Source organism: Anabrus simplex, chromosome 9 (assembly GCF_040414725.1).
Source record: "Anabrus simplex isolate iqAnaSimp1 chromosome 9, ASM4041472v1, whole genome shotgun sequence".
Taxonomy (NCBI): domain Eukaryota; kingdom Metazoa; phylum Arthropoda; class Insecta; order Orthoptera; family Tettigoniidae; genus Anabrus; species Anabrus simplex.
In genome coordinates this window covers 149,717,654-149,745,176 of record NC_090273.1, presented here as the reverse complement: position 1 = coordinate 149,745,176, position 27,523 = coordinate 149,717,654, and the positions used below count along the sequence as shown (strand labels likewise).

The 27,523-nt window shown below is 39.8% G+C and overlaps 1 protein-coding gene across 2 annotated transcripts in view; it reads left to right on the top strand.

Annotated features, from left to right (window-relative positions):
* LOC136881117 (peroxisomal acyl-coenzyme A oxidase 3) overlaps nucleotides 1-27,523 on the top strand; it is a 139,724-nt gene that overhangs the window by 20,461 nt on the left and 91,740 nt on the right. For both annotated transcript variants that reach the window (XM_068229236.1, XM_067153759.2), the window contains exons 2-4: nucleotides 11,411-11,561; nucleotides 18,940-19,098; nucleotides 24,773-24,919. In XM_068229236.1, the coding sequence (XP_068085337.1) occupies nucleotides 11,424-11,561; nucleotides 18,940-19,098; nucleotides 24,773-24,919 (444 nt within the window). In that variant the 5' untranslated portion in view covers nucleotides 11,411-11,423. The remainder of the gene's footprint in view (nucleotides 1-11,410; nucleotides 11,562-18,939; nucleotides 19,099-24,772; nucleotides 24,920-27,523) is intronic.

The window sequence follows — 27,523 nt, the reverse complement described above, 5'->3', positions numbered from 1 at the left end:
CATTCGTTAACATTAACTTTACGCTGAAGTATTCTCTGTCTCTTGTGCTGTGACCGTCTCTACTAGATGCTATTACTGCTGAAGGGATTATAAAGATCTGTTTACTGAAATTCTACAAAAAAGTAACTAGTCAACAAGCATAATAGATTTTACCAACTATAGTTCCTCTGTAATGGATTAGAGGCAAGGAAGTTACAGCCTTATATGACTGTTGATACTGTAATCATAGACACAGACCTCCAGTTGTCCAAGGAATCTCAACCACAGCAGTGACTTATTTAAAAAATGCCACATACTTTGGCCATTGTTTTACGGCTTATTGATAAGCCAGTCATAACGCCATTTGCCTATGACAACCCTGTAATTGATAATGGTAGTTCATGTAGATATCATGTAGCCTATACTCTTCTGTGGGTGGGAGTGGTGGAATCCATCCTTGGTATACCTGTTGTAAGAGGCAACTAAAAGGGGGACCAGGGGCTCTGAACTTTGTGAGGGTAGGTGACCATGGGTCCCCTAGCTTAGTTTGGTCTGCTTCCATTTACTTGTGCCAGGTTGCCCATTTTCATCTATCCTGTCATGCCTCCCTTGGGCAGCTCTCGCTGTTAATAATAATAGTAATAATGTTATTGTCTTTATGTCACACTAACTACTCTTACATTTTTGGGAGATGCTGAGGTGCTGGAATTTAGTCCCAAAGGAGTTCTTTTACGTGCCAGTAATTCTACCGACACGAGGCTGACGTACTTGAGCACCTTCAAATACCACAAGACTGAGCCAGGATCGAAGCTGCCAAGTTGGGGTCAGAAGGCCAGCGCCTCAACCGTGTGAGCCACTCACCCCGCCCTCTCGCTGTCTTTCTACCGAGACAGTATTAGGTTCGCGAGGCCTTAGGTATTCTTTCATTTTCACGCCCTTCATGGCGTTCCTCTTTTACCAATACCTTCCTTCATCTAAATTTCAAACCTCTTCCATTTTCCTTCTGATTGCCTTGTTGCAATTCCTCGTAAAACTGTAATCACCACCACCTCTCCAAAGAATACAATAAAATATATTCTTCGGCGTACCAAAGCACAATCAAAAGCACCTTGCCTGCTAAGGCGGTTGTTTCCGACTTGACAGAAGATTACAAGAAGATCCATTTTAGTTTTGGACATATTTACAAATTAGATAGAATAGGACCGATAAAAAAATGTCAATGCGTTAAAACACCATTAACTTATGTTACCCACAGTTATGTTTAGTTCACATTTTAAAAATTATTATCCTGGCATATTAGTCTTAGAAACTTAAAAGGGTCCACCTTTTCAATACAAATAAATGTTATAGTTTATTTACAACATATATTTACACTTGGAACTAGTTTCGACGCTGTTTGGCGTCATCTTCAGCCAAAACGTGGGAAATAGGCTAGCATGTAGACATTTATATTACAAGGTGTTACATTAGTGTGATTAAATGAGAGAACATGAAGACGCGAAGTACAATGTCAGTTTCAAAGTGGTCATGAAGGGTGAGTCAAAATTGTATAAACATGAGATAACATAATCACTTGAACAATAAAACATATAAAACATATAAACTATAACAAAACCATGCGGAAGTACGAGATGATTGGCATTGGAGATTCAAATTATTTCAGACACACTTCCATTGAATGTTGCCTGCCGCGAGTGTAGTAAACATAGGTTATATTTCAATAAACACAATCTTCTCAAAAATGCACATAACATTATAAAATATTTGGGTTGAGGTGAAATTTGGCAGTTAGGGATTGAAATCACTTATTCAATAAGCGTCAATTAAAAAAACAGCTGTGAAGGGTGAGACAAGAATTGCACAAGCGTGAGTTTGGACTCGATAAATGCAAAAAACACATGAAACACACTCGAAAATGTAGGTTCGTGATGGATTTGGCACAAAGGGTCTGCGTTCAATCATTCATTGAATGGCACCGGTGCGAGTATAGTTCAAATGTGAGTTAGGATTTAACAGCCAGTATTTGTGGTGTATTGTTGCAGCGTTACGTGTAGGGTGGGGGCAGGTTTCTATGATGTTTATTGCAGGACCTATGGCGTGAAATGAAGATGAATAGAGCGTATTGGATAGTTTAGGTCTGGGGAGCGGCACAGTCAACCTCTAAGCTCTCAGAGGAACGTCTTCCTTAATTCCAATTTTATATTTCTTGTCGAGCTGAATATGTTTACTACACCCTCAACAAAGCGATTCTTTATCTACCATGTTCATCTCACACTTGGATTCAAATATGCATTTGTACCAGTTTGGATATGTTGAGCCCTGTCTCATACTTACGCTGCGCTTGACTTATATGGCACCTGACGAAGAAATCCTACAAATTTTAATTATTTAACTGCCAATTTCACTGTGTACCACGGAAAGTTGAATATGTTATTTGTATTTGAAAATATTATTTATGAGTCCTAACTCGTATGAATTATAGCTTTTGCATTCACCTTTCATGGACTGTTTTGAATTGACATTACTGAATATCTGCAATTCGAACCTTCACTGCCAAGTTCATCTCGCAACATAAGTTCAGATGTCACGTTCCATTCTATGAGGCTGTTAAATCCTAACTCACATTTGAAATACACTCGCACCGGTGCCATTCAATGAATGATTGAACGCAGACCCTTTGTGCCAAATCCATCACGAACCTACATTTTTGAGTGTGTTTCATGTGTTTTTTGCATTTATCGAGTCCAAACTCATGCTTGTGCAATTCTTGTCTCACCCTTTACAGCTGTTTTTTGAATTGACGCTTATTGAATAAGTGATTTCAATCCCTAACTGCCAAATTTCACCTCAACCCAAATATTTTATAATGTTATGTGCATTTTTGAGAAGATTGTGTTTATTGAAATATAACCTATGTTTACTACACTCGCGGCAGGCAACATTCAATGGAAGAGTGTCTGAAATAATTTGAATCTCCAATGCCAATCATCTCGTACTTCCGCATGGTTTTGTTACAGTTTATATGTTTTATATGTTTTATTGTTCAAGTGATTATGTTATCTCATGTTTATACAATTTTGACTCACCCTTCAAGACCACTTTGAAACTGACATTGTACTTCGCGTCTTCATGTTCTCTCATTTAATCACACTAATGTAACACCTTGTAATATAAATGTCTACATGCTAGCCTATTTCCCACGTTTTGGCTGAAGATGATGCCAAACAGCGTCGAAACTAGTTCCAAGTGTAAATATATGTTGTAAATAAACTATAACATTTATTTGTATTGAAAAGGTGGACCCTTTTAAGTTTCCTATCTTCCATTCTCAGTTCAATACGGACAAAAATGAAATTCTTAGGTTTAAATATTAGTATTAAGAGATCATTAATGTTTGTATATAGCCTATTGTATATATTGGTTAAAAAAGGTCCCAAACCTTGACCTAACGTTTGTCTACAGGCTGAAGATGCCCAAAATAATGGGTGAAACATGTACCTGACCTATAAATTCATGTAGATTCAAACCACATTAAATGTGGAAAGTATTGAGTAGGTGGTTTTTATTAAATTATCCTTGAAATCCTATGCCTATTGACAGGGGATGTCATATGCTTCCATACCATGGAGGGGGCCTAGGACTCAGAGGTAAAATGAGGGACTCAGCTCTCATTTGTACTCATAATTCAGAACAGAAACACATTTTTCTATGTCTTGTACCCCAAGAGATGCTGGAAGCTTCTTCCATTTATTTGGAACTTGTGGTCTGATCTGAGTTGGTGAGGCACCCACCGTGATGACACTTTGTGTTACTGCGAGATGATGTGGATAATTTTGTGGACTGATACTGGCTTCAGTGGTGACTTGATCCACTGTCGTCAGCCTGTCTCATTGAATCAACTTGTCCAGCAACGGTCTCGTCTCCCATTGGGTGCCCGGGTCTCGCATTATCCAACACACTCATAGGCATTCTCGGAACTGCTGGCACCATTGCTACACAATTTGCATTGATATGATCTCAGGACCAAGCACTTCTACTAGGCAGCTGTGAATTTCAATACCAGGGATGACACAAGCCCGTTTATAGCAAATAACAGCTCCCTGTTCCTCTTTTCCCCATGATTTCTTCCTGTGGGTGGGGGCCTGCTTGTTTTAAGAGGCAGCTGAAAGAGGACCCAGGGGCTTCCGTTGTGGAAGTAAGGGTTGGCTACTGCTGGTTCCCTAGCTGAGTCTGGCTTTTCTTCCACTTATGTCAGTTCCTATCTTTCATCTTTCCCTTCGGTTCAGAGGGTCTCGAGTTCGATTCCCGGCCGGGTCGGGGATTTTAACCTTAATTGGTTAATTCCATTGGCACGGGGGCTGGGTGTATGTGTTGTCTTCATCATCATTTCATCCTCATCACGACGCGCAGGTCGCCTACGGGAGTCAAATAGAAAGACCTGCACCTGGCGAGCCGAACGCGTCCTGGGATATCCCGGCACTAAAAGCCATACGACATTTCATTTCATCTTTCCCTTGATCAACTCTTCTTCTTTTCCTACCGCGATGATATTAGGTTTGCGAGGCCTAGGGAGTCTTCAATTTTCATACGCTTCATGCCCCTTCCCTTTCTTTTGCCGATACCTTAATTCTTCGAAGTGTTGGATATTTTCCATTTTCCTTCTAATTAGTGTTAAAAGATGGTTGCCCAGTTGTAGTCCCTTGTTAAAACAACCACCACTACCTTGTTCACAATTGCTGGACATGTTCGTTTTTTATGCTTGCTGAACCCGCATTAACTATCTGTAACAGCACTGGTATGCACTATCTGTTGGTCGTCTTTACCCCAGCACTGCACCTGTGCTATGAATTGAATGATATTAACATTCTGTACTGACAGTCTTATTGTACAATATAAATGTCTAATCAAATCCTCCTATTTAATACATTATATCATGTATATAATATACTTTATGTATATATTATATAGGATAAAATTCTAAAAAATCATTTATTTGTATTAAGTCACCTATTCAATACAAATTATTGCCATTTAATAAATGGTCTCTCTAAAATGCTACAGAGTATAACATGTTTCAACATAGCCTAGAGGTCATCTTCAGCTTAAAATACATAAGGATGAAAAACATGTATAAAAACAGTGATACAATAAAAAAACTTATATGAGATAAAATACAATCAGCAATTGTAATAAAAATAGATGTTAAGAAATGTTCATTGCTTCAATCATGTTGTAAGTCGGTGAAGGTCAACACCGACCCAATTTGAACTATACGAGCACAGGGCTGAAGGAAAGAGGAAATTCTGGTTACATGTTTATTCTCTGTGAGGCCTACTGATCTCAAGACTTTACTCCTTTCCAGAAGTGCGACAAACAGATAGCATTTGACAGTCCTCATAATTTTAAAGTATTCCTGCAACCAATCAATAGTTGTGGTAAACACAGTTGGATGCACACCTGTTACAACTAGATACCTATTCAGTACATAATGTATAGTAGCGCTCGGATACTGACTCGTAGGCTGCATTGAACACAATGTCAATTCAAACCAATAGCTGCTACTATAAGATCTAAAGCACAGCAGTGCCCCCACATCTGTCTTTCCTGGATATGAGGGCACACCGGTTCTCCTGGAAATGAAAAGGCAGACATCCTCACAAAAGCAGCCTCCTCATCCAGTATAGAAATCACCTACAACAAATCACCCCCAAGCTATGTAAAAGCATAAATCAAAACACATCTAATAAGAGAATGGACCAACCTCTGGACATCCAAGTACAAAAGCGTCCATCACAAGAGAATTATTTTTTCCTGCCATATATAGCCGACTCCAGTACAAAACATCAGTGCCCAAATTCATTCTCACTCAGTTTCTCTCTGGCCATGGAAAGTTTAAGTGCTACTTTGAATGTTTCAAAATTAACATTAATGTTGTGCTTTTGTGGTTCTTCACAAACGGTGGACCATTTACTGTTCGACTGTGCCATGTTTGGAAGAACAAGATTCAAAATTGAGTGTCGCCTAAACAATTGTAATGTGGAACTTTCAAAGCCATTATACCATCTGTTCAGCAAATCCTGCTGCTACAAACAGTTCCTTAAGTTCATTCACCACATCTTCAGTAATTTAGTATCAAGGACCAATAACTAAAAAAAAAAGATCAAAACTATAACTCTAATGTACTCACGTATGACAGGGTTCAAACTCTCAGGATATTTAATAAATAAATACAATATGTATTGAATAGGAAGATTCGATTAGACATTTATAATGTACAGTTGTGCTGTGAATGTCGTACATCCCACAACAAACGAAAAGAGATGCCTGTGTAAGCACAACACATTGTCAACCCATCAGTTCTGTATGTTCTCTGGAAACAGAACATGAAAACTTCCTTTTTTACTCTCCTACCTAGTTTAGTTTATACTCTTCTTCTTCTTCTTTGTTGTTTAGGCCTATTGAGGACCATGGGGCTTGTATCTACTCTTCGGTAAAGTTGTTGCTTTCTTCTTCTTCCAATACTCCTTCATTTGCTGACTATGAGCCAGCTTTCTCTCCTCTGTCCACTGAGTTCCTGTAGTCTTCTTGCTTGTAAGGGACGTTGGGATAACTCTGTGTTGGATGGCTTGACCGAACAGTAGTCGGTCATGAGTTTGTTCCAGTGGGATATCTAGTTGTTCCATATCCGACTTAACTGACGTGATCTATTTTTTCTTAGAAGCCTTGCCTCTTCCTGTTACTGTGAATATTCTGTTGGTGAGTCTTTTGGAATCCAGACGGGCCAAGTGTCCATGAAAGGTCAGGCGCCTTTTCCTTATAGACGTGACGATGTCCTCCTGGTGTTCATACAGTTCATCATTATGGCGGATTCTGTAAGTGCCTCCTTCCTCTCTGATTGGCCCTAATATCCTCCTCAGGATCTTCCTCTCTTTTAACTCCAGCTTTCTGAGTGGGCCCTTCCTAGCCATTACAAGGCACTTGGAAGCATACAGAACAGATGGTTTGACGACCGAGTTATAGTGTCTGAGTTTGAGGTTCTTGGAGAGGCATTTAGATGAATAGATACTACAACACGAGTGAAAACCCCTTTCAAACTTGGTACATCTGGCATCTATGGCTAGGTTCTCACTCTAATTCGCAGAGATCCATTCTCCCAAGTACTTAACTGCAGGTACTTTTCGTATGGTAGCATCTGTGAGAGGAATTGTAGAAGGGGCCTCCTTGATATTGGTCATAAATTCAGTCTTCTGGATGCTGATCTTCAGACCAGTCTTAACTGCTACACTATAAAGACTCTGTAAGTTGTAGGTAGTCTCCTCTATATTGTTTGCCTGTAGAATGAGGTCGTCGGTAAAGGCTAGGCACGGGACAATGAGGTTGTCTCTCTTGTACCCAAGCTTCAGTCCAGCTCCCGGTGGTAGCATCGTTCTCCATTCCGTAATGATCTTTTCCAGGACACAGTTGAAAAGAATGCAGGAGAGACCATCACCCTGTCTAACTCCTGTTCTGATTGGAAAGCTTTCAGATAATTCACCTCTGAACCTGACCTTGGACGTTGTGTTCCTCAGAGTAGCTTGAACCAAACGTAGGGTCTTCCCATCCAGACCAAGTTCCCATAGTGTGGAGAAAAGGGTGTCTCTGTCCACAGAGTCATAAGCTTTCTGAAAATCTACTAGGACCACCACCCAGGGATGTCCACCTCGGCTTTTGTAATTGAGAACTGTCTTAAGATTGTGTATCTGTTCTGGACAAGATCTAGTCTTATGGAAACCAGCTTGGTATTCAACTAACTGAGTCTAGCTGTGTGGTGACTCTATTGAGCAGGGCTACAGAGAGGATCTTGTAGGTAATTTGTAACAAGGAAATACCTCTAAAATTGTTGAGGTCTGTCTTACTTTCCTTTTTGTGGAGGGGATGAATCACGGCAGACATCCATCCTTCGGTTAGGGACTCTGTTGTCCATATGTCCTTTATGATTTCATGGAGTGTTGTCCATATGTCCTTTATGATTTCATGGATGCTCTGCAAAGACTGGTCATCTGCATGTTTCCACATCTCGGCAACTATGCCATCTTCACCTGAAGCCTTGTTGTTCTTGAGACCAACGGTGATGTCCTTTATTTCTTCTCCCGTAGGTGGTTGAGAATCAGGGTTCCTGTGTGAAGGCTCATGGAAAATAAGCTTTTCTTTAGGTTCCTCTGCGTTTAGTAGCTTCTGGAAATAATCTGCAGAAGTTTTGGTGCAGTCTTTATTGTTCAGTTGAAGTTTTCCATCTCGCCCGTGGAGAATGAGGGTAGGAGTTGTGTACTGGGTCGTTTGCTTCTTAAGTCCTTTGTACAGGTCTCTTGAGTTGTTTCCCTGAAAATTATTTTCAGCCTGTTGCATTAGGCTCCTGAGGTAATTTCTTTTGGCACTGCAGATGATGTTAGCTGTAGCTTTCCTGTGCATGAGGAAGGCTTCATAATTGGCTTCAATTTTATGTTGGTTCCACCTAGTCCAGGCTTTATGCCTTTCTTCTATAACCTCATCACACTTTGTACTCCACCATGGGTGTTTGCCTTTGGTTGATGAGGCAGGGATAGTTTCTTGAGCGGCATCCAGCAAGGCCTATTTTATAATCTTTAATTTTATCATCACTTTTATTGTAATGTGGTGAGCAAGTGGCTGTGCAGTTTGAGTCACGAAGCTATCAGCTTGCATTCGGGAGATAGTGGGTTCAAACAGCATTATCGGCAGCTCTGAAGATGATTTCCCATTTTCACAGCAGGCCACGTTTGCTTCAGGGGCTGCCTGGCCGAGGCGGTAAAGGCGTGATCGGTTTGCCTGGAAGGACATGGGTTCGAATCCCCGTCAGGAAGTCGTAAAATTAAAGAAACGAGATTTCCACTTCCAGAGGTGCGTATGGCCCTGAGGTTCACTCAGCCTACACCAAAAATGAGTACCAGGTTAATTCCTGGGGGCAAAGGCGGCCAGGCATAGAGCTAACCACTCTACCCCATCACGTGCTGCGGTTAACAATGGTGGAAGCCTTTACCTTCCACTCCTCCAAGGGCCTTCATGACCTGTACGGAGGTGACTTTGCTTTACTTTGCCACGTTTGCTCCATACCCACTCCTAGCCCTTTCCTATCCCATCATTGCCATAAGACCTATCTGTGTTGGTGTTACGTAATGCAGATTATAAAAATAAACTGTTGTAATGCAATTGAAATCTGTCATTAATTAACTTGTTTTAAGTGATAAATGTAGCTGTATAAGAATTCTTTATATTTTGTTGTATTTTATCCTTTGTTCCCTTGAACTGCAAGTGAACAGTAAGGTTTGTTGAACAAGATAAATGGATGGATAAATAAATATATAAACAAAAATTGTAACTAATGAAAGAAAAATTCCGTCTTTGTTGAGGAGTTAGCTTCAACTACCATCTTCACCACGTTACGTGCCCACCTGGTGGTCATGATTGTTAAGACATCAAGTTTATTTGGGCTGACACCGTGGCTAGCCGGTTTGAGTCCCATTGGTGGAAAAACATTTTGCCAGAATGTAGGCTGGCAAGGAAGGACAGATACATTATATAGTTTCTAACTGGTAGACTGCGTGCCAAAAAATCTAGGTACCGGGAGAATTGGTCGTGCGGTTAGGAGCGCGCAGCTGTGAGCTCGCATCTGGGAGATAGTGGGTTTGAACCCCACTGTTGGCAGCCCTGAAGATGGTTTTCTGTGGTTTCCCATTTTCACACCAGGAAAATGCTAGGGCTGTACCTTAATTAAGGCCATGGCCGCTTCCTTCCCATTCCTAGGTCTTTCCTGTCCCATCATCGCCATAAGACCTATCTGTGTCGGTGCAACGTAAAACAAATAGCAAAAAAACCTAGGTTCATTGCCAAACCTCTCCACAGTGTTCATAGTGCGTGACAGTGTTTGACACCGTTGATGGTGATTTGTCCATCTGGTGGGGATGTTAAAATCCTTGAGCAGAACCTTGGGTGTTATTCGACAGGCATAGGCTTTGTGTCGGCACTGCGTTTCACTGTGTTCCTGCCTCATTATCGTCACCATCATCTCACAGATAGATGTGCAGGTTGCCCACGGGTGTCGGGTAGGGATACTTGTACCAGGCAAGCTGATCATGTCCTCGGACAGTTCATGCTAAATCATCTGATGGCCAAGCAGGCATCAATTTTTGGTAGTGAGACAAAGTCTCTCATAGTGCATTGGCACAGCCATTGGCTTCAAGTAGCCTATACAGTGGCCTCCAAGGTATGCACTACCCATGCGTCTTGGTAGGTGTGCTAGGTACCAACTGACGAGCCCAACCTAGCACAGGGGGGCGAAACGCTGGCAACCAGGAATGAGTTAGCTGGAAAATTTATAATGTCCAATAACGGACCATTTATATTGGTATTATAAAATACACTCATGTTCATAAAAAACAGAACACCTTGAAAGACTAGAGATGGGAAGTTCATATTCACAGGACATGTTCATTAGTATGCCCTGCAGAAAATATTAGCATGTCCGTCACCTAGGCTCAGCATGTGTTCTGTTGCCTAGTAGGCACTGGGTCCTCCATGGGCACTGATAACTTGTTCCATGTGTGATGGCATCGACACATATAAGGCGTAAATGGCGACCTGGGGTATAGCCATCCATGCTGCATTCACCTGGTTCCACGTTCATCTTTTGTGGTTGGCATTACCACCCATCGTTTTACCACATCCCACACAATTTTGATTGGCGACAAGCCCGGTGATCGGGCAGACCAGGGCAACAGTCTGACATTCTGTGACAACAAGAAGGCACGTTTTCGTGTAGCAACATGGAAAAATATCTAATTCCCTCCATGGGAACTTAGAATTTCCAAACCCATCTCGTCGTGCTCTACGGTCTTCTGTAAACCTTCTGTACACACCTGTTGCACTGCCGACACACTTCGTCCCACACGGGCATCAGTTTCCCGGATGGATGCATCATGTTCTCTCATGCCAATAATGCGCTCTCCTTCAAACTCACTCATTTGCCGGTACGGTTCTCACATCCATCTGCGAGGCATCCTGCACATCTGCTCAAGTCATACTAATCCATTACCTTTGGTTTATAGGGACAACGAGAGCCGCGGGCACATTTTACCAGTCAGTGGTGGTGCGCCGAGAATTTGATGTGGACCTTGAACCTGAGGGCCGACATGGTTCAAATGCTAATCATTTCTTCAGAACATACTAATGCACGCGTCCTGTGAATATGAACTTCCTATCTCTAGTCCTTCAAGGTGTTCTGGTTTTTGTGAACATGAGTGTAGAAAATAAATAACCACCTGATATGATATTGAACACATTATTGTCATAACTTAGAGTTCTACCTGTGGGTATCTGTTTTATTGTATATTGTTATATGTTTGTTGTGCACTTAGTAACTTTGACATATCATCTTCAGGTTTCAGGCCAGTATGAGTTCGTCCAATGAGTCAACACCTTTGCTGCCAGATTTTCCTCCTGGTCCTTTAGATGTTTATAGGAAGCAAGCCAGTTTTGACTGGAAGAAATTGAAGTTATTTGTGGAAGATGAAGAATTACTTAAATTTAAGGTACCAGTATGAAGTAATTTTGAATTTCTATGGCTCTGCATTATACTATAAAAGCATACCAAAATATGTCATAAGAACACTCTAAAAGCATACCAAAATATGTCCTAAGAACTTAGTTACATGACACAGAAATTATTAACTGTTGTCCAAAAATGCATAGGAGATTTTTCTTTCACCATTCTACAATATTTTCTTTTTGTGAATATTAAACTCCTTGTTATGTCCTATAAAAACAATAAAAATAATTTTTTGCCCATGAAAACAAGAGAATGTAATAATACAACATGAAAAGTAATCTTACCTTTGCCGTTTTGAGTAGAGCCAGCATGTCATTCTGTACAGCATCTTGCCATCTGATCCTTTGCCTTCCTTTTAGATGTGGTACCCTGTAATTCTTTGAATTAAGCATGCCCTCTTGATTGATGCAATCACCTCAGACCACATTACATGGCTATACCACCTCAGTCGGCACTGTCTCAGAATCTCTATTATTTTCTCCAGTCCTGCCATCTTTCTGATTATTGAGTATGCCTCACCCATTTCTCACATCTGTAGGGGTTACAGGCAATCTTAAATGCATTTGATGAAGCTTATACAAGTATTGGCCTAAGCCTTAACATCCAAAAAACGCAGATCCTTTACCAGCCTGCACCCAACTCCACCTCCGCATGTCCTACAATCACAGTGCAAAGCAAAGTTCTGAAGAACATAAAACATTTCCCATTCCTTGGCAGCCATCTTTTAGCAAATGCAAATCTTGATGATGAGATTCAACACCGCCTCAAATGTGCTAGTATGGCTTTTAGTCATCTTCGGGTAAGTGTCTTTGATAATCATAATATCAGCACTCAGACCAAGCTTTATGTGTACAAAGCTACCGTTATACCATGGATGCGAACCGTGGACTACCTACAGAATGATGAAGGGTTTTCTCCTCTGGCTTGGAGGAAAAAATTGCCTCCAAGTCAGATAGACTTTTCCGCCGCCAATGTAGTGAATTGAGATTTTCCGACTCATGAGTACTCCTAGGACAGAGATTAGTAAAAGGGCATAGTTTTTGCCCTGGGACTCTCCACTATTCGACACCCTCCCCCCTCTGAAGAAAGACTAAGAGTGTTCACGGATCACGGCTGTCTGCGGCCTGGTCATTCCAGCTCTGGAACTTTGGATTGTTAGATCGGCAGAGTAGTACTGTTCGTCAAAAGTGAGAAAATGTGTGGTTTTTCATTTGATCGAATATTTCATGTGAAATCATTCCTTTTACTCGCGCCATTCCTACTGACGTCACTGTAATAACCTATGTTCATTTCAGTTGGGAAAACCACTAAGGCAGTCTTTCTGAGGATGTAAAAATGCAAGTGGGGGGTGAGTGTCTGCCATTATAATGCAATTCCCCAAACTGATTGTGACTGATGGTTGGCAAGCCGGCCTACCATTACAATGAAAATTCCCTAATGCGTGTTCATATCAGAAAAGATGTTTGGTGACTTCTCCGTTATGTTTTCAGAGTAACGTTAAGAGCTATGCAATTTAATACAGTCTTGCTCACAATGTGTACTCTACCTAACCTACAATTCTGTATACAATGTAGAATTCCGTAGCGAAGCACGGGTACATCAGCTAGTAATATATATAAATGTCATTGTATGTATGTATGTATGTATGATTTACATCTCCTCCTAAACCACTGGAGCGTTTTCAACCAAATTGGTACACTTATGACTTAGTATCAGGAGACAAACTGCGTGGGGGTAAGGCACCCCTAGCACCCTTACAGGCAGGTGGCGAGGGGGGGTAAGGTATAAAAATAATATAGAATAGTATTGAATCCATAGCAAATACTTTAATATGATAATACCGGACAGCTTGTGGTTTTTCAGCGAGAAAGTCGATAGTGCTGCTACCTATATGGCTTGGTATGACTAACCCTTCAATAACATATGGCCATCTGTATGATTCTTGGCGCACTGGCGTGTTTTTTATAATGTAATCAGTGGAGCCTGGAAGTTAAGCAAAATGCCTTTTTTATCTGACTGGATATATTGAAGAATCAGATAGAAATAAATATGTTTTTGTGCATTTAAGAACTGTAGAGACAATTTTGATTTTGTCTTTTTTGCCTATTTTGGATCCATTGCCTATTTTAAGAATTAAAGCCTTTTTTGCCTTTTTTGATCGTTATGCAATTTTTTCTGCAATTTACACATTTTAAAAAGCTTATAATGAATTTCCGTACATCGAAGACAAAAAATGTTGCACAAATTAAATTACATATTGCCGTCACAAATATCTATTTAGAATATTGTTCCCTGTAAATCGTTTATTTTTATTTGTTTTCTTTCAAAGATAAGGGTAGGATTTTCCACCTGTTCAATATAAAAAATATGAAAAAATTAAAATGTCACATTTTTATTGTCATTTTTAGGTACCGGTTTCGGCATTGTATATGTCATCATCAGCCTCGGATGAAGTAACAAGGACATTCAGCTAGTTACATTAGAATATTTATAATATATGGATATACAAACATAAACCTTCTAAAATACCTTGTAATTTACAATTGCGTTATATCATAAAACATTTGGATAGCTGAAAAACAAATACCTCCTAAATACCTCCTTATAAAGTTACAAGCATTTAACAACGCCAGGAGATAGAAATGTACAGAACTGTATATAGAACATTTTATGTCTTTTCTAGAACTTTATAAGGAGGTATTTAGGAGGTATATATTACAGCAACAGTTTGGACAAGTTACGTGAGGTACTTCATGCCGTATCAGTAGACGAAGTTGCTTCAGTTCGCGAGGTAGAGAAGTTGCTGGACCATGAAGAGCTCAGCAATGATCTGGCATTTATAACAGCACATTATAGTGTGATACCGGAAGCAATCTTGAAGTTGGAGAAAAGAGATGATTCGCTGGTATCATCTACGGCAATCTTCGAAGATGCAGTAAATCAACTGCTGCAAGCACCAAGAGGAAAAGGAAGCAGTGTTTGTGAAAAGTGTAAATGTGTTCTGAATGCTAATGTGGACATTGAAAAAATGAAGAACGTTCGTGATGTTCTGAAAGGTGAAAATTCTGTTTTAACTGGCATGTGTCCTTCCAAAATAGCTTGTTTCAAATTTGCGCCAATCACTTCAGTGGAAGTAGAATGTTCCTTTTCCATGATGAAAAACATTCTTTCTGACAAGCGTCTGTCTATGACAGTTGATACTTTGAAAAAGTACCTTGTTGTTGCTTGTAACCAAGGAAAGTAAGAGTAAGTACGCTAATTATGTGTTATTGATAATAAAAAAATAAGTATTTAAAATACGTATTTTCATTAATAATGAGTGAGATTCCTCTTTGCTTTCACTCCTAATAAATGCCTATTTTAATTACAGTACTGCTGATTTTCAGTATTTCAAATGCCTTTTTGCCTGCCTTTTTAACCAAAAAAAAAATGCCTAACTTCCGGGCTCTACTAATCAGTGTTTGTCAATAAATGATCTTACACTGCAGTTATATTCCAAGAAAAGTGTTATGCGGTGATCAAATTACCCAACATGGGAACTGATAAGGACCGCAAGTACCTATTAAAAAGGAGTAATGACCTCGCATCTGTATTGAGGTTACATTCTATGCCCCTTATATTAAAAAATCAATCAAATACATCCCACTAACTTTTCATTAGGGTAAAACCAATAATATTAACAAATATGGAACTTACGTACACTCAAACTTGAGGGTCCACAATGTTAAACAGTACCATAAATTCCACAATCAAAAACTTGGGGGCCTGTAGCATAATGGTTATCGCAGTAGTCTTGAAATTGAAGGCCATGAGTTTCGAATCCAATTAGTTTCTTTTACTGTCTCTCTCTTTTAGTCCAACCCTTCGTAACGGTGTAGTGGCATCACGCGAGAATCCTTTTGGTGATCTTCCTCCAGGAGTCTCTGCTTTGGGCATGGTGACTTGCTTGCTGTAAGCTGATCCTGGTTAAGTTCTTGATCTGGTCCATCCATTGTAATGGTGCACATCCTCTAGGTCTTCGGCCTTCGACTTTTCCCTCTATGATAAGTATTTCCATTCCCTCCTGTCTTCTGGCAATATGAACAAAATATCTGGGTTGTTTTTGGTTGATAAGGGTCGACAGTCTTGTTCTGATGCCGAGCTGTTGCAAGATTGATTCATTAGTACGGTGTGCTGTCCATGGTATTCGCAGTAATCTCCTGTAGCACCACATTTCTAGACCATCATTCCTGCGGCGATCCGCTGTCTTCATCGTCCAAGTTTATGCTGCATAGGTCACGATAGGGAAGATCAGAGTTCGAATGAGGGTGAGCTTTGTCTTGGAAGTGATGGAGGTGTCCTCCAGATGTGAGTAAGTTTTGCTGTTGAATTTCTCGCAATCGCATTGCGCTTGCGGATCTCAGGTTCACAGTCTCCAGTATTTGTGACAATAGATTCTAGATACTCAAAGCGACTGACAACCTCATAATCCGCAATTCTTGTTATGGCAGGTATGTTGTTATTAAAATGGTCTACAATCATCACTTTGGTCTTTTTATTGTTGATTTCAAGACCATATTCTCTGCTTCGCTCGTCTAACCTCTGCATGATGGCTTCTAGTTCATGATCATCTGTTGCAGTTATCACAGTGTCATCTGCATATCTGAGATTGTTTATTTTCTTGCCACCAATTGTGATGCCGTCACTCCAGTCCTCGAGAATCTCCCTCATAATGTACTCACTGTATACATTAAGTAGGAGGGGGGAAAGAATGCAACCTTGTCGCACTCCAGCATTAGTAGAAAAGATGTCTGAGAATTCGCCATTAACTCTCACGGTCGCAGTTCATTTACTGTGAGAAAGTAATAATAATAATAATTTTCTTTACGTCCCACTAACTACTTTTACGGTTTTCGGAGACTCAGAGGTGCCGAAATTTAGTCAAGCAGAAATTATTTTACATGCCAGTAAATCTACATACACGAGGCTGATGTATTTGAGCATCTTCAAATACCACCGGACTGAGCCAGGATCGAACCTGCCAAATTCGGATCAGTAGGCCAGCGCATCAACCGTCTGAGCCACTCAGCCCGGCGTAAGAAAATTATTTCAGTGTATTATTGGCATAGGCTTGAGCACCAGTCCAACTAATTTAATACATGTGTATGGTAATTCTTCATGCATAATTTTGTGAGAGAGGCTTTAGGAAATTCTGAACACTTCTTCCTTGTCAGGAACATCGTAGTTCACTCACGTAACCCCAATATCTATTATATATACAGATTATATATTTCTGCCTTAAGAGGTGAAACAGAAAATTCTAAGTACAGCAAAAGCGTGAAGTGAGTTCCCCTGTAGAGTTTGGGAAGGTCGGCCGTACCGAATAAGAAGTCAAAATGATGGACCAAAACTCATGTTCCTTAATTACAGCTTCTCTTTCCTGAAATATTAATAAATCATGGTTCTTGTTAACTTATCTGCCCCCTCTGGTGCTTTGGCTGAATGGTTAGCGCTTCGTGGATCTAATTTTTTTTTTTTTTTTTTTTTTTTTTTTTTGTGTCTGTGATATCTTCATTCTTAGGAGTGTTGGACTTTGTCCATTTCCCTTCTGATTAGTGTTAATAGAGAATGGTTGACTAATTGTACTTCCTCTTAATCACCTCCATGAAATGGTTAGCGTACTGGTATGATTTCCGGCTGAGTCGAACTTCAGCCCGCCAGGTGCAGTTCTTTTGATTTGACTCCCGTAGGCTACCTGCGCATCGTGATGAGGATTAAATTATGATGAAGACAACACATACACCCAGCCCCCGGGCCAGCGGAATTAACCAATTGTTAACATTCCCAACCCTGCCAAGAATCGAACCTGGGGCCCCTGTGACCAAAGGCCAACACGCTAACCATTTAGCCATGGAGCCAGACAAGTGCAGCATAGACAAGAATGGAGTTCACACCAACACGATAGATGTCACCACCGTCGCTGTTCGCACTGCACTCAATGCTGTTGAGATAGAACTGTCCAGTATTGGTGTATTAAAGTATTTGTCCATAGTTTTCGTGGTTGCTGAAATGAATAGTGACACTCAGAATTTTTTAAAGTTATGTTCAGCTTCATTTGGGGTGGGTGTGAGGGGGAAGTAAGACATAAAAATAATCGAAAATAGTGTCGAATCTACAATTTTGGAGTCACTGAGATGAATGGTGACAATCCAGATTTTTTATCTCATAGGGGTGGGGGCCGAGAGGGGGACAGTCTCAATGATAGTTGAAATCCTATACATCGTATGTATAGTGCGACAGGTAAATACATATAGTTATCACTTATTAATTTTGGACAGGATCAAATAATTCCCAGTCGATTCGAGCTTCCATAAGGACAAAGTTTTACTCGGAAATTAAATAATCTAAAACTTGAAATCAAACAAATCTAAATAATTCTAAAACTACATAATAGATCGTAACATATCAATCTGCAAGTCAAAAAGGAATTCTATTAATATTCACTTCACACATAACTAACTGGTAATACAAATCTTAAAGGTAAACATTCAGAAACTATCTGGGTAACGCCAGGTACCACAGCTAGTTAAACTAATAAATAGAATAACCTAATAGTCTACCTACCTACTAGCTACTTAGGAATTATGTTTTGACTATCTTTCTAACACTGTAAATAAATCCAACTAGTATTTAAACCTCCCTGTAAGAAGAGGACAGTGAATAAAAGTGGGTATTATTTTCAGATGAGCTGAGAGCGGGATTCCGTTATAGCATATGATTCTTTGTCTGCCATGGCTCTGTATGTCTCGCTGTACTGGAAGTTCAGCTCCCCGCCAATGTCCAGTGTGCAGATAATGAACTGTGTGTGTTGTGTCTTACTGATCCGTGAGTGAGCCACTCAGCACTGTCTGCTATGAGTTAGCTGAATCGTGTACCATGAGCTTGCCTTTCCTGCGACTCGATTCACTTGGACGCTTGTGTTAATCGATTCACTGCTTTGAATTGAACTTAGTAGCCAACACTAGTCCAGAGTGCAGCTGGCTTTCTGCTAGGAAGTAGGTGCATGCTCACATTCATAGAAGTACCAGGAGTTAGTTGATATATACTTTTGAAATTTTGGGATGTTTGGAGAGAGGGATAATAATGCTAAACAGACACAAGAGTCGAACTAGGGAATAACGTTTGGATAAAAAGAGGAAGACACTTGGAAAATAGATAAATATAAAACTCTATGTTATTACTAAATGATTATACTTTCCCTTGTTAGATTCCCACTCTTACCTCAAATTTTTAGAATTGCAGACTTAGGTGTTCTGTTTAAAATATCCTTGGGAAATCTCATAACCAAAGTTTTATATTACATAACTGTTGACTATTTACAGCTGAACATATGGAGAACTCTTGAAGCAGACCCACTGTTCCATCATCCTCAGTTATCACTGAGTTTAGATGAAGAACGAGAACTAGCAACAAAACGGATGTACCGTCTGAGGGAATTGAACTTCTTACCTTTTGAGGATATGCTCATTGATGTTCGCAAGGTATGTTTTCATCCATCTTGCAGTAAAATGTAGTGAAAGTTGAAAAATTTAAATTTGTATAAGTTTTCGTTATTTAAAGATATGAACTTCATTAATGTTTCCATATTGAACTGAGATCAACGATAAGATATCTATTAGGTTCAACCTTTTCAATACTAATTAGGTACGTGTTTATGTTACGAATACCTTTTATTCAACTTGGAGACTGGTTTCGACATATACAGATTATGTCTTTGCTTATATATTTGTGATTCATTTTATGGCTGATGAGATTAAATATATCGAAACCAGTCCCCAAGTTGAATAAAAGGTGTTTGTAACATAAACACGTACCTAATTAGTATTGAAAGGGTTGAACCTAATAGATATCTTACCAATAATTTTTCTTGTCATATTACATATGAAGTAAGAATGTAAAGTTGGTCCACACTGCCTATTTTTCTCTTGTCATGAGTTTGAGAAAGTTGATAGTATACATGATGTGGAGATGTTTGACATGCTTAACACTTTTGTCTGTCTGTCATTCTGTTTGAATTGAATAAATGCAAGAACTCTTTATTTGTTTTAACATGAAACTTTCCAGTATTGAAGTAGAGACATTGAGAATTTCCCTGTACTTATTTTTATCTCGGTCCACTATGTAGGACCTGAGAAATAACATTTTTAACCTTGAGAATATTGCCCCTCTTAGAGTTCAGCAACTTTCCTTGTTGGCCACTGATATCGCGCCCAGGTCCATTGCACGTTTCATCACTCCCATAGGAGCTGTGTTTGGTACGTTCTTGCCTTCTGCTCGCTGTGTAGAATGCAAAGCAATTCAAACAAAGCTCTTTAATATCCTAGACATGCACAATGTCTGTGAGTATTTGTCTTTTCTGATTGTTTCCTTACTGACATCTTTGAATTTAATTTCATTATTCTAGTGCCAGATATGTTGTTGTGAGATTTGAGTTTTAACCCTTAGCACTAAAATGTGTTTAGCTGGTCACATACCCCTACTCATTTTTTTTTTTTTTTTTTGGAAATGTATGGCTACACTGCTACCTGTTCTTATTGCTAAAGCAGTTTATTTTGCTAAACTCAGACTGGAATAAATGAGTTTACTTGCATACACAAACACTGAATATGCAAAATTTAATGTGTATTCACTTGTCAGATTATGCAGGAACTTCATAAAATCAGCATGGGTAGGCTTCTATTTTACCCAGTGTCTGAGCAGTCATCATCTTCTAATGAGCTGGAACACTCTTCAACTTCAGATTCACTGAGTATTCCCAAATCAAGTTCCAAAAAACAGTCGTCTTCTTGAATTCAAATCAGTCACAGTCATGCTTTTGTCAGTACTGCTCAGCCCACTGGATTTGCTTGAGTCTATTTTGCATCTTCCAACTAGTGTTTGATGAGACTGCCATAATGAAAGATCTTCTCAGTAAGCTCCAGCTTCTAACATTGTCGCCACTGGTTAAGGAAGACCAAAAGCTCATAGTCCTTAATTCTTCAATCTGTCCCTCCCTAATATATCCTTTCCTGACTTGCAGTTTCAAGAAAATTGCACAAACTTTGTATTCGATTGTGATAAAATTATTAAAAGTGCAACAAAGGAGATACTACAGTTGCCGATGGATACTCCGAATGGCATGCTGTACTCTGAAAAGAAATGCAAAGGACTCGCTATTTTTAAAACCTCATGGGAAGTCTACCTACAATGCACATTAATGCCTGCAACATCTTGCTTAACACTGAAAATCCACTCGCTACCGCTTTGAGGGATTCTCACACAGAGAGTCAGGAATAGAACGTCTCAATTTCTGATACTCAGAAAATGATTCGAAGAATATCTGTCAAGAGCTTCGAGAATGTGGATTTATCCCCTGGTGTTCACTACTGCAAAAAGGATTCGAAGTACAACTTTACAAAGAGTACACACCAGCAAATTCTTGGGTGCAAGATCATACCGAACTGTCTTGTAACGAGTGGAGAGAGGCTATAAAGATGAGTGCTAATGTTTGTGTGGTGCGCTCGGTGCCAGGCAGATCCCTGGACAACAACCTCTGTCGGCACTGCCACGGGGAGAAGAAAGCTCTTGGTCATGTCCTGGAATTGTTCAGACACGGGGAGAAGGAAAAGGAATGGTTAGTATCAGGGGCAAAACCTGGAGATTGTTGAATAGTTCAAATATTTGGGAAGTGAAATAATGCAAGATACAAGGTTGGATAAGGAGATCAGCAAAAGGGTACAAGCAAGAAGTACATTCTACCAGAATGTAGGGAATCTGTTGTGGAACAGAGAAGTTCCTATGAAATGTAAAGAGGTAATGTACCAGATGCACTATACCCCTATATTAACGGTGCATTAGAGACTTGGACTTTGACAGCAAGAAATTAGAGTAAAATTCAGGCCAGTGAGATGAGGTTCCTGAGGAGTATGGTAGGGAAGACAAGCAGAGAAATGTTGAGGTCAGAAAAGAGACAGGGGTAGAAAAACTGAGCGAAAGAATAAATTGAGATGGTTTGGACACGTTATGAGGATGGAGGAGGGAGGGATACCAAAACAAGTGTTGGAGGCTAAGATAGAAGGAAAGAGGGCAAGAGGAATGCCCAGAGCAAGAACACTATATAATAAGAAAAAGAAGACTGGACTGGAATACAATTACTGAAGAGGAGTGGTGGAAGGAGAAGTGCCATCTACACCCCGACCTGGCAGGAGCTGGACTAGGGGAAATGAAAATGATGATGAATTTCATGTTGACAAATATACGACATATAATGGGGGTAGAAATGGGTTCACGTATTCAGTACAAAATGTTAATGATAAATATAATGTATATTGTCATGAAAAGCTCTTAGGACTAGTTTTGACCCTTAAAAATAAGGTCATCCTCACCCGTTTACAATAACATAAAATTGGCAAAATAATACAATAATGAACATTGAAAAATACAAGAAAACATCTAAAATATGATAAGCACAGACATATTAAAAAGTTCATCAAATCTTGATAGTCATTTGGTTACAGTGATTTGAGGAGTGTAGGCTGGAGTGAGGGGGGTGATGTACCAGCAGTGGGGATGATGGAGTTTCTGTTTGTGCTAGGTTTACAGATTAAAATATAATAATTGTGACACCACATATACAGGTCAGACAAGCAGAAACTTCACAACGTGTTACCTAGAACATGTTAATGCCATAAAACGTAATTGATTTTTTGCTATTTGTCAATATATGCCTGATTTTGATAATAAGTTTTGATCTACAGGTCATTCAGGACAAGGGCAATTAGCTTATAAAAACCCATGTTTCCACCAATGATCATGCTCAGTATTGGAAAGTGAGCATTTTTAGCTATAGCCTGACAGTGTAATTTCCATTGCAGCAGACATTTTGGAGAGCTAGCATGTCTGTCTTATCCCACTCCTCTTGACAGGCTTTCCAGAGGCCATTGATAGTTCATGGCCACCTAATTCCTAAGGCCCTTTGTAGGAGTCCAAATACACAGAAGTTGATGGGTGATCCATCAGGTAGCTTCACCGGAATGTCAGTAAAAGGAATTGCGTGGATTCCAGTTTCAATCTCTATTCTCTCTAAGAACAGACGGGCCGAACGAGAGGTGTGGCCGGATGCTTTATCTTAATGTATGAAAATCCACAGCTTGTTTCCGGTCTTTGACCAGGTCAGGGATGACATGAATGAAGCCCCCATCTTGCGGCGAGGATAGGAATTGTGCCGGCTGCCGAAGCCTTTCACACTCCTCTGGGGCAATGATTAACAACTGACAGATGAAATGAAATGATAGTGGAGAGTGTTGCTGGAATGAAAGATGACAGAGAAAACCGGAGTACCCAGAGAAAAATCTGTCCCGCCTCCGCTTTGTCCAGCAAGAATCTCACGTGGAGTGACCAGGATTTGAACCATGGAACCCAGTGATGAGAGGCTGCTGCCTGAGCCACGGAGGCTCTTTTTATCTTGATGTAACCATACCTAATATTTCACCCTCCGTACAGTGCTGGGATATCTGTGTTGTAAATGGGTGTTAAAATCTCTTGCTGTAGAGTTCACCATTATATTATTAGCGACACAGTGAATGGTTACCACTGTAGCAGTGTCCAGTGATGATCATGAAATCCCTCGGAAAACTTTCCAGGTAATCTTTATACAATGTTTGATAATTTTTTTCTCTAGGGCAGCAGTAAATCGAGTGAGATTTGTTATAGTCACTAAGGTACACATATGCTTCGTCTAATGTCACCACATTTTTCCATCTGTCCCCTGCCAGATAGCCCTTCATACAACTTTCTTGTGTTAGTGCGACGTTCCAAAATGTGGCGAGGCAGCAGCTTGCGAACTCGGAGCTTATGCTGCTTTTCTAATTGCAAGTCTTTGTTGATTATGCTGTTAACTGTTGAAACAGACATCCCCAACTTACATGTGATAGTTCTTTGGGGGACGGTTACCACCTGAAACAATGGCCTTCACTGTCCTCACCACTTCTGATGTAAGGCTGGTGGCTGGTCGTTTGATTTGCCTGTTTTTTCCCCTTTGGAATTAAGCGCAGTCAGCCTTTGCCTTTTTTGTTCAATACAGCACTGATCCTGTTCTTTGATATTAAGAAATTGTGCTTCTTCCACATTCCTTTGATTGCAGAATAGCAATATTTAGCATCAAAAAGGGCTGTTATGTAGTCCTCCCAATAAGTGTCAATCCGCTTCGGCATCGTTGCAGCTAATGTCACAAAACTCTACACACATGTTCTCAGTACTGACGTGAATCATCACTCCCCATTTTGTCATGCTCAGATTTATAACAGTGCTGCCAACGGCCTTCAAACTCATCACCAGAGATCCCAAACGACCTTCTGTATTGGGCAAGACATGGATATCATGAAAGTCGCAAACGAAGGTCTCGTGCTCAACATTCTGGAAATCTGCTTCATCCATGTAGAAGCATATTCCAATCCTAACTATAATCTTAATAACATTTCTGAAAAATTGAATATATTATTTAACGTAATTACTTCACACACTTACAAACAATAATCTGGGTGTGTCCCAACACTCTGCTCTTCATATTCAGACAGCACATCACACTACCAACCACCACAGAAACATGCAATAGTGATTACATCTCTACAAAGGGTTGGTGTCAGGAAGGGCATTCGGTCGTAAAACAGGGCCAAACCCACATGTACAACAGAGTTCGCACCTGGTACCCCACAGGTGTGTGAAGAAGCTGTAGAAGAAGAACAAGAAGAAGAAAAGGAAAAGAAGTCAAGTGACGTAAAACAAAAATCTGAAGGAAGTGCGTCAAAGTGTTATTATCTCAGTATTTAAAATACGACAGTGTATTTTAAATATCACTAATTTTGATACATTAACAAGAAAATTCATAATAATAAGCTTTTAGGCTTTTGCCATGTCAGAAGTCAAGGCATAATTATTGACGTTCAAAACTTAGGCATGACGAAACCTTTAAAGCTTATTATCATGTCTACAATTATATTTCACAGAAAAAATGAATTAAAATACAAAGGACTGTGTTGTGTGTTTATGTAAATATCTCAGAATCTCTTTTCAGCGCTTGCTGAAGTGATGCATACTACTATCCAAACAGAACAACACATTTAATTTATTTTTAACAAATTGTTTCTAACATTTTATCTCTTTTACTTTATTTTCCAGCCTTTTGCATTAACCTCTGCACTGTTTCAATACAACCCTTCGACGGCTATAAAGCTCTCTTTGACATTTGGTATGTTTCAAAACACAATTCGAGCTCTGGGCACTGAGAGACACTATCATTTCTTAGAGGATTGTGACAGTAGCAAGGTAAGTTAATATTTCAAATATTTAGAGTCATCCCAATACCAATATTAACCAACTTCTTATTGATATAAATAGCCCTTTTTACATGGCTTGGATTCCTTTCTTGTTATGTCTTGGGTTGTCCAAAAGCCATAACTGTCAGTGTTGCCTAATTTGAGTTGATATGTTAACTTGGAATTCTCACTTGGTTCATGTAGGATTCATATTTAAGCAGATGGTTGCTTTAGAAACTTAACCCTTACCCCTCAAATTAAAGTTCTCTGTGTTGTCTCTACTGCTCGTATTTTAAATGTGAATTTTTATCTTATATGATCTGTATTCATCTTTCACGATTTTGGACGTAGCATTTGCCTTTAAATGATATATTTAGGCTATTACACATTTTAAGCAAGCTATACTGGAGCAAATAAAAGCAATATGTGCAATTTAAGACAAATTATTTTGCATTATTATTATTATTATTATTATTATTATTATTATTATTATTATTATTATTATCGTTATCGCATACCGATTGGTTTCGTTAATTATTTTAATGAACAAATTATCGGTAAAAAGCAATTGAAAAACTCTATTCAGCCTCTGGTTTCATACCTCACGGTAGATTTTAGGCTAAATGGCGATTTCTCGAAATCGGGATCAGTTGATTTATAATTGTGCCAGCCGTCAGCATCAGGCACATGTTGGGTTACGGTACACAAGCCGAACATCGCCAGTTCACTTTTAGGGTACAAGGAAGGTGAAGAGGTGCGAAAATACTGTGGTTTTGTGTGTTACCCGACATATACAACATCGAACAGTAAACTATATATGACTGTAAGAGCACATGGCGACCATGTTTGTTTACTATCGCTCGACCTTTCGTGTGCATGAGTGGACAGCTGACGGCTACAGTGCCCTCTAAATAATAGATTATTGACTGACTGTCAAATAATATCTGGATTCTACAAAGTTCCACGCTGAACCAAAAGATGGCAGTAAAGCATAGCATCGTTTATTTTGTCTGCTAAGAAACGGCAGACGAGCGGTGGGCGATAAAATGTCATGTTGGGTCTCGTCCGACATGCGACCGGAACGGGAATATCGTAATGTCGGGCCTCACCCAACAGACGAGTGGTAAAGGTTAAAATAACTCCTTACGTTGAATTGAAATATAAAATTAACCCAGTAAATCCCAGACTAATTAAACTGTGTTGTAAAAGGTGTCGTGCCGAGAAGTTAGCCGTGCGGTTAGGGGCACGGAGTTGTGAGCTTGCATTCGGGAGATAGTGGGTTGGAACCCCACTATCGGCAGCCCTGACAGTGGTTCTCCATGGTTTCCCTTTTTCACACCAGCGGAAATTCATAGAAGACTTTCAGTACAATACGGGAACAATGTTTTGCCACAGTGAAGTGTTTACCAGTGGATTGAACAGTTTAAAAGGGGTTACACGAGCATGAAGGATGAGGAAATATCCAGACGTCCATCTGCAGCCATAACTGATGCCAATATTGAACAAGTGCATGATATGATCCTGAATAACAGACGAGTGACTGTTCTATGAATTTCCGCTCCTGGTACATGCTTAGACCACAAAAAACGGATTACAGAATGCTGTTTTTCCTTGGTGCAAACAGAGAGTGGCGCGGCCATCTTCATGTCGCAACAGCGCAAGCTGCACTGATCTGATAGTGCTGAAACCTATCCCAGACATAAACAATGGTGCTATCTAGCGGCTGGTTAGCATACAACGCCATAGAGCCAACCTAAAGACAATTAGAACAAAATTGCAGATACTTATTGACTTGCCCTCGTATATCCACTCATCATCACCCGATGAGGAAAATGCCTCATCATCAGCCACCACTTCTAGAACTGTCAAAATACCCACACAATCAAGTTGATCTACTTTATGTCTGGAAGCCGTATTCCTCAATATAAATGGCTGCATGGGAGCATCATGCAAGGCGCCAAAACAGATGCATTTTAGGAGGCTGTGACAATACACAGTGTGATATTGTGGAAAACTTACCAACTTATACGGTAGACTCCATGGTAACATCATATGCCATCACCCTAAGAAAAATGCGTGAAAATTTTAATGATTGTCTTATGCTGTTATACTCACCATAGAAGCCAAGCATAAAACCGTCTAAAGATGTCATTCCCATTTAAGGGGTTAATAATAATAAGTTAGTCATAAACACACAGCTCCTGCAAAACACGCCTTCCCCACCCTCTGCTACTACCCCTCTTGCCCTCCCCTCTCACATGCTAAGTAATAGCTCTTATTACAGACTATGAATATCATTGTTGAATCTGTATTGATGGTTGAACTTCTTACAAAGTTGTACAAAACTATTTTAATCCTCCTAGTAAATACTATATATTTTTACGTCCAACTAAGACGAAAGTTCACAAATAAATAGACATGTTTCGACCCAGCATTGGTTCATTTTCAGTAAGACATGATGGTTGTCGAGAAGATGGCGACCAGTGCTCAGCAGCATGTTTCAGTCTCCAGGTTTATCAGTAATTTGAAGGTGTAAGATCGGCATTTACGTGTGGAACTTTCAAATAAGTGATAAGTAAAACCACCATGCTACGAATAGCTAGTTCAAAGTGTA